The sequence below is a fragment of the Echinococcus granulosus genome (genome assembly GCF_000524195.1).
Source record: "Echinococcus granulosus chromosome Unknown EG_S00012, whole genome shotgun sequence".
NCBI classification, from domain to species: domain Eukaryota; kingdom Metazoa; phylum Platyhelminthes; class Cestoda; order Cyclophyllidea; family Taeniidae; genus Echinococcus; species Echinococcus granulosus.
Genome location: NW_020170392.1, coordinates 241,862 through 250,361, shown reverse-complemented (window position 1 = coordinate 250,361; position 8,500 = coordinate 241,862). Strand labels below are relative to the sequence as shown.

The 8,500-nt window shown below is 42.4% G+C and overlaps 1 protein-coding gene across 1 annotated transcript; it reads left to right on the top strand. All coding sequences in view use genetic code 11, as the record gives it.

Annotated features, from left to right (window-relative positions):
• Nucleotides 1–1,939: 1,939 nt before the first annotated feature.
• On the top strand, nucleotides 1,940–7,097 carry EGR_02581 (Flap endonuclease GEN; the record flags this gene model as incomplete). Its single annotated transcript, XM_024491830.1, has 9 exons — nucleotides 1,940–2,100; nucleotides 2,176–2,295; nucleotides 3,128–3,200; nucleotides 4,265–4,354; nucleotides 4,446–4,532; nucleotides 4,572–4,886; nucleotides 5,187–5,416; nucleotides 6,305–6,366; nucleotides 6,709–7,097. 9 exons carry the CDS (start codon nucleotides 1,940–1,942, stop codon nucleotides 7,095–7,097), a joined length of 1,527 nt encoding a protein of 508 aa, XP_024353645.1.
• Between the last annotated feature and the right edge of the window lie 1,403 nt (nucleotides 7,098–8,500).

Here is an 8,500-nt window from a genome sequence, read left to right as displayed (position 1 = left end):
ATGTAAATAATGCACTTCTAACAGCGTTCATACTAGCGTCTTCAGCGAGGATTTTTTTGCCACGAAATAAAATGTCACCAGTGTGGACAGAACTGATTTTCTCCTAAAGTGGACGTTTTTGTAAAACCAGCCATTTTGGGAATGAGCCATATACTAAATAAACTTCCAAATTTTTAAGCAAAATTGTAGCGTTTATTGTTGAGAATGAAGATGAGTACATGAAAGTACACAAGAGATTTGCTTACTCTGTTGGTAGTGGTTGAAACTGCACCTCGAAGAGAGTCATACTGGGACGCGCAGATAGACATTGTGCTCAAAACAGTCGGTGTAAGGAAGATCCGATCACACTGGGATGAAAAACGGTTGGTGGAATTATCACTGAGCTGGTCATCAGTGGGGTGAATGCGTTGAAAAAGGGGATCTTAGCGGAGACGGAAAATTCATGCAGATTGTCAGCAAACGCGGATGTTTCCACATCCAGCTGCCCAAGCTAGGAAAACCGTATTTGTTAGTTCATACACTTTTTGAGACTTATTACGCCTTCTGACAAAAATCAATGGCCTATTTTGCGTGATATTCCCCTATCGTACCGACTATTGATGCACAATTCAAAGCATTAGGGACGAAGAATTTTAGCACCCATTCCATCAGTTCCGACACCGAAATCAGGTCATTTCAAATAAAAATGGGAAGTGACTTTGATCAAGCTGTACGTGGGTTTATGTTGAGGAAAATATCTCTTGTTGAATTAAGTCTTCCCAATCCAATAGAGAACTGGGAAGGTTTGAAGGCTCAAAAGCCTGCTTCAGCTAGTAGTGCGTTCTTTGAAAGCTCTCATTAGCTTCTCTAAACAGTAATATATCCGACTCTGCAATGACAGCTTTGTACACTAATTATAGGAGTCTCTAATCACGAGAAGCTCTTTTAAAGTGTACGGCAAAGTTAGTGATTAGAACCTTAATCACCAAACGGAAGTTATATCACACGATAAAGTAAAATTTTTAAGCCTTTGCCTGACTTTTTGTCCTGTTGTGCTATAGTAGAGAAATGTGAAATCGCGTTTTAAAAAACATAGGGAAACCCAAACCTTTCAAGATACAAGTGACCAAGGTCGTCCGTCGTGTACTTGTCCTTGATTGGTTGTATTGCTGACTGTAGTCCTGCGTGGGTCCACGTGTGGTGTTTTCTTTGATTTTCTTCTTTTCTCCAGAAACAGCAATTTTCCGCTCAAGGTGTTTTAGAGTGTTGATGTGCTTTAGATATTTATTTTTGGGCTGCGGTGCCTTTTTAAGTGGTATTTTTAAGAGTACGCCACTCACGAGTCTGGATGCAATATTTGTATCATGCGGGTATTCTTCGTTTTTAAAGTGGTATGTATTCATTCTCTTTATAAAGTTGATTTGGAACCTCGGAGTTTTTATCTCTTTGGCTGATGCCTATTTTTATAAACTCAGGCTTAGATAATGAGTATGTTTTGCTTCTTGTATTTTCGCTCTTAAAACTGCGTGAGGTGGTGCCTTTTGTTCCACTTTATTGGCTCCCCACCAATATTAAGTTGTAGACATACTAAACATTTTTAATACATCTTTGTATGAATAGTTTATCTAATCTAGCGAAGAGCACTCTTGGATTACGATTGAAGATAACACTTAATGGTTTTCTATTGATAAAGGTTAGCAGCTGTCTTTTTGCACTTTGACCACCGTAACATTTGTTGGAATTTGTTTAATTGCTGGTCGGAACTTTGCTCGCGAATGACCACTTGTCAATCGCATAATTTGCCGGATCCCTCCCAATGTATTTATTTTGCAGCATCTTGCCTTTTTACTTGTCATTCCTGATGTTATGATCCGTAAAGATTTAACGCTAACGAGTCAATTTTGACTATACCATCCAATGTTTTTTTTGCTTTTTTTGCATTTAAGTCACGCCCAAAGGTATGGGCGTCCACGGTCTTTGGAACATACTAAATCCAGTACAAGATCACATTCCTCTTCGCAGTCTGGGTGGTCAAAAGTTAGCGATCGATCTCAGTGGATGGGTTTGTGGTGATATCTGTGTTAATCAACGGGTCCAAACAGGCTGCAGGCTTTATCTTCGGTATGCTTACGAAAACTTCGCATTGCCGATAGCCTTTTTTACTATTTAATTCACGCCCTGTGTTTTTTCGTCCAGAAATCTGGTGTTCCGCTTGATCGCGCTCCTCCGTGAAGCCATTCTTCCTATTGCAGTCACCGATGGAATTGCTCCGGCCGTCAAAGCAGCCGCCTTAAAGGAACGTCGTCAAGTCTCAAGGTAAATCGACATCATTTATGTCAATGAACTCAGTAAAAACTCCTTATACCTCAGGCTTATTACCGCGATTTTATTCAAAGAGACTTCCTGTAGTTATAAAGTGGAAGCTGGATTGGTCTTATCGTGGAAATTCCTTCAGACACCGTGTGTGTGAAGTAACATAATTGTCGGTTTTTTATTCCAGAAATTCACATCTGGCGCTGCAGTAATTACTTACTTGCTAGTGGAAGTAAATAGTATCGCTGAAATTACTGCTTAATGCCGACGAACTTCCTTGGAAGTTTTCGAGAGCTTCCGCCTTTACAGAAATCCATTTTTAGTCGTATTTTGTCTACAAGAATATTTTCTAGTCCGTTTCAGGTTTTAAAGGGGGCACATTTCAACCAGTAGAGTTAAGTCCTGCTCTCAGTCCTTCGACATCTGTTCGTTGTAGTAGTAAGAATTTTTTTCCTTTTATGCTTATGGTTCTTATGCTTGTCCTATCGAGGTAGTTAAAAAGTTGTTTTCTTTGATGTTCTGTCTATAATGTCCTCTTGTTTTTGTTCTCTATTCGCGGTCACCTCGTGCCTGATGTTATCCCGCAGTAACTCGGTCACCTTTTGTTTCGCCTTGCCTTGTTTTCACTTATAGTACGCAAGCCTATCTTCGTCACTTCGGGTGTGCTTCACGCTTGATTGTTTATTTGCCACTCAGAAGTGTTTTCACCCAAATAGGGAATGGGCCTTCAAACATCGTTTTTATTCCCTCCCAATCCCTTTCCTTTGAAAGCGCTGGCGCCTTGGATTGATTAAGGTTCTATTGAATGTCATATCTAAAGATATTATTGTTTTAGACTGGGCAATCTGCCCGATGGCATCAGGCCAGCTTTGCTCAAGAGATCACAATTCTCGCGCATATCATTCAAGGTACTTGGTTTTTATTTCATTTCATTTTATTTGGCTCTAAAAATCTTGTGTTTGACAGCATGACCTATTGTTAGTTAACTTATGTCTTTAACTTCGGTTTACCTTCTTCATGTCAAAGTGTGACGGAACATGTATCAATGCCCCCATGCCTGTGTGTACTTTTGAGAGCTGGAACTACGGTTCAGTTAAACCCAAATTCTAGTTCCTTTTTCATTATCCAAATTTACGCTCTCGAAAAACCTCGTGTATGGAAAAGGACCTTGTGATAGGCACTTCTCATGAAAATCCCTCATTTCAAATATCAAGAGTGCAGTTGCATAATGACAGTTTTTTTCTCACTGCCTATACACTGATTTGCTCAATCCCCCCAAAATGCGATTTTCATTCCTGTTTGACCCGAGAAAGAGGAGGCACAAGTAAGCGTACTCGCTAACCGGGAATCCTAGTGTTTTAGATATCACGGATGATTTTTTAGCACTTCCTAGTCACAAACACCCATCATAAGGAAGCAGGCCTGCAAGGCCTGACTCACCCAAGTGGATTTCTGTTGCATGTTTCAACATTAGGCATTTTTAATGCATGACTATGCAACCTAGCAACTGTCGATGCTCTTTGAGAAAAGTGGTTCAAGTTGTGGGTACAACAGGATTTTGTAAGCTGCCCAAGCTGGGATGGATTGTGCAATTTATTGGTAACAGTGAAGAACGGGTTAACATGAGACGCCCTGATGTTCCTGTCCAACCCCAGCGTCACAAATCGTTCCACAGACAGATTAGTTGCGAATAAAATGGTAAAGTGGATGTGGAATTATGTTACTAAACAGATGATAATTGCACATAGTTTTTGAAGAGCTGCAAGTGTTATCATTGTACTAAACCAACAAAACCTCTGACGTCTTGGTTGCATACTTGTCAAATTTCAGTGATACTCTAAACTGCGTACTTGTGTGTGTATGTCAGAGATGTTATAAACCTTGACGTAGTGGCATTGCAGTCAAATGCGTCGAGGTCAACGAAAGTGACTTTAAACAAAACGAGGATGTGTATTTTCCACATTTTTTGCAGTGCTCCCAGCTATTGGAAGCCCTTGGTGTACCCTGTATTGCAAGTCCTGGAGAGGCCGAAGCCATGTGTGCTTTCCTCAACATGGAGAATGTATGTCGCTCCTTCCACTCATAAGCCTTCTAAAATCATTTGCCTCCCTCAGAAGTGCGCGCTTGTAAATGTTTTTTCTCTGTATCTCCAGCTAGTCGACGCGTGTGTGACAGAAGATGGCGATGCATTCCTCTACGGCGCCACACTGGTCTACCGCCACTTCTCTCTCGACGCTCGAGTAAGTCACTCACTTGATTTCATCTTCTGCTACATTTAGAATGCCTCGGTGAAGGCGTACTGCTCGAAGCAGGTGGAGTCCCGACTGAGCCTGTGTCGAAGGTCGCTAGTTTTGTTGGGTCTGGTGTTGGGCTGCGACTACTGGCTCCCTGGAGTGCCTGGAGTGGGTCCCATCTCCGCGTGCAAACTCCTCACCCAAGTGGATGTTGGAGAGGCTTTGCGTCGGCTCACTGGAGCCGGATTTGACACCACTGCATCGTCTTCGGAGGCAGCAGTGGTTGCAGACAGCAGTGTGTGGCGCAGCCCTACATGGAAAAAAATCATCCTCGGACTGGCTGGCTGCTCTGTGGCTGAGGTATGCACAAATGTTGTTTACGGTGGTGATGTCTAGCCTGACTCACTTGGAGAATTGTCTTCTGAATGAGCCCACTCTTTCGGGCGGAAGTGAGAATATCCCGGGCTTGTTCTAGTGCCTGCAATTCTCTTCCCTTGGTAAGAAACACCTATCTTTCCAGTAAGTAGATAAGGCGTGTAACCACTGCTCTCTTCAACTCCTAATAATATGGCCATAGTCAGAGGGTGAGCCTCTCTTCCTTCTCCATCTGGTATCACTTTGAAGCCTAATGTTTTCAACCTTTTCGTCCACAAAACGCAGGTGGTGGATGAATTCCTCGTACCATGGCAGGCGCGTGGCTGGGAGATGCCCGCCGAGGCAAGCCTGGTCTGGTCACGTCCCAACGTCCGTCAAGCCGTTGAACTTTGTGTCGATTTCCTCGGCTGGCAGCCTGCCTACGCCCTGGCCCAATTCACCCCCCTTCTCGCCCTCTGGATCACCCGGTCGACATCATCGTCACCATTGTGTGCGGACATCATGCGGCCCCTCCGGTGAGACATCTTTTGGGGGAACATCCCGTGATTATCTGGTTTGTCGGACTGTGGACGCTGACTGCTAGCCTGACGCTGAACTGTCATATTTTGAATCAAATGTTGCCTTTTATTTCTGCATCCTGGGAAGTGTGGCATTTAATTAAAGTTCAAGCACTCAGCTTTTCGTTTACAACTGCTTCTTGTCGTCACAAAAAAGCGGATAGTGGAATTAAATCATAGGTTACTACCTACTTCTGCCTTTTTCGGGTCTCTCGTGTCACTTCCTTGCATTTTTAAAGTTGGTCACTTTTTAAATCGTTTAACCACACATTGGTTGGTAGATTACGATTTTTAGCGCACTAGCTTTAACTCTTCTCGATACCAGGCTCATTTATCTTTATCTCATTTTCAATTGTCAAATGGTACGCAGGGTTGGAACTTCTTGGTCGTTGTACTGTCTACATTATTGCTTAATGCCTCATCTGTTGGTAGTTCAAATTGTCTATACTGCAAGCTTTTTAGCATCCACTAACCATTTTTTCACTCTACCAAAAAATGAAAGCAACACTCACAAACTGGAACACAGCTATCAAAACACTGGAAAGTAAATGTTATCTAGGAAATCTGGTACTTCAGAATTCGGGAAAGGACTTGATAGCCTTTCAAGGACTTCTTTATCTTTCACCAGTACTTTATCCATGATGTAAAAGTTGGGTTATTAAAGACGCGGCATCAGGCCAAGGGGCTTGTGTGCCATTTTCGTCTTCCTACCGACATCCCTCTTCCCTATTTTAATAGTAGTCTTCCTGTTTTTACTGCGACTTCGCTTTCACCTAAGGGCCCGTTTCTGGACCTAGTTGAATTACAACGATACAAAAATTCCACTCTCGACTTTTGTCTTTTTAGAATAATTCGGAGAAGGTCCGTGAACTATCTTCCCTACCTTGAAGTAGAGTGGAGTCGCCTGAGTAAGTCACTTCTGGCATCATTAGTGAACGTTTATTCTTGACTCTCAACGTTTTTCAAGCATTTTCCCTCAATTGAAGACGCTAGTGTGCTTCCATTATAAGTGTCAACTTAGCTCTTTGGGGTGCTATTTACTTTTGCTGTGTTGTTTTCTAGCCTGGAAGATTTGAATTTATTTTCATCTGTTTTAGCCTTGATTGGTTTTATTTGATTTATCCCAGTACCATTTCCTGTTCCATTCACTCCCCGGCTATCAAATGCATGGATGTTTGTACTGTTGCTAGTTTTCATTTTAAAATGCCTTCAGCAACTGCAATTTGTTGTTAATGGCAAAAAACTTCCAGAAGAAGACATTTGGTCCGAGTTGCTGGTAGCCTCGGATGGTTCAAACGGTGACCTAACCACTTTCCTCAAACGTTTCTTCACCGCCGCCGGTTATCGGTTCCCCGTCCCGGAGGCCGAATTCCGCCTTGCATTTCCTCACCTCGTCCTCGCCTTTGAGTCCCTCTCGCTCCGAGTCATCACCTCCAAAATGGACGCCCTCTCAGTGAACGGAAGGAGGGGGAGGAGCAAGCAGAAGAAGAAGAGCAATGTCAATGTCATTGAATCAACAAAAAGTGATCCTCAGAATCCTCTTGTACAACAGACTTCAGAAAAAATCATAGCCGCCCCGCTTGTTCTTCCTGCCTGGGACTCGTCTCCCGAGGGTTCTCCACTTCACTTAGTAAGGTAGGCGTCAACAATCATCTCTTTTAAATCCCCTGAAAATGTGTGTCATAGCAGTGGAATAGCAGGTTCAGTAGCATTGAGGTCAGTGATTGTTGTAAAACTGGCGAACGGAGTGTCCAAAATGCGACGCCTATTGGTCCATTTTAGTTGACCAATCAGACGGAAGCCTTGCACACCATTTTGTCCAAGTGCATTTCGTAGTATCTGTGTCTTCTCATCCCCTTTTTGGCCTCCCCCCCATCTTTTTGTCTTTAGACCCACTCCTTCTCCTCCTCCTGTGGACACAGGACAGTCGTTGCCGCCGCTACCACCAGTGGATAATTTTATATCCCTCCGAACTAGTAATCAATTTGAATGTCGGTTAACTCTGCAGTCCTCACTCTTGGCAGCCACTCCGCCTCACTCACCTTCAACTGAGGAGTTTGATGGCTTTCGAACTCCCGCGCGTCTTGCTGACCGGTTGGTGTGATCACTGTCATCACCTCCCTTTTATCTTGTGTATATTTATATTAAAGAGTTTTTTACCACCCTCCTTTTCCGTCCTGTGTAGCCTAAAATGGTGTGCGTGTGTGCTGGATATGATAAAATTTATGCGAGGAGCTTTTTTTACCTTCACGGATCACCGTGTCATCTAGCTTGCGCATCTTAAACCTTTCTGTTTATTTTTTATTCATAAAATAGATCTTTATTTTACTAGCTCTCATTCTTTTATATTTGGTCAGTTCTGGTTACACTAAGATTTTCTGCCTCAAAATGTCTCCACTTTTTTTCTACTGAGTTGTCTAAAATAAGTTCCTAACGTTTGCTTTAGCTTATGCATTTGAGAAACTGCTTTGTCGAGGGAATTGTTGGGATGTCACAATGTTTACTATCTTAACTGGTAAACATTCACTTGAATAGGTTACCAAAAGACCTTGTGTTCTAAATGGGAGATAGTGTTATATTTTGACGATTTCATTTTTTGTAGGCCCCCAGTATTTCAGCTTTGTTACTTCGACAAAAGGCAGTTAACGAAATGGTTTCATTTTTGAACGTGATTTCTGGGTTTAAACATTCCCACTTTCATGAAGTGGTTGAGGAGCAGACAGCTCTTTCAAATCCAATTTTTTTAAACGTGTAGACAACTCTTCATAGGTGTTTGTAATGTTTACGCTTTGAGTGTCTTTACCCACACATGATTACCTCCTGTTCAGCTTCAGGTTTTTTACGTGCGTTTTTTTCCTTGAGCTACGGCTTGTTGCAAATTTTCATTAATCTTAACTTCACCGTAATTAGAGTGTCACTGAAATAGATGGAAATGTGAAGGGGGAATGGAGAAAAGTGCACAATTACCCTCCTTTGATAAATTGACAGTCTTGGCTGGTCTCCACAGCTATAAAATAACCAGCTCTATTCGCCTACTTTCCC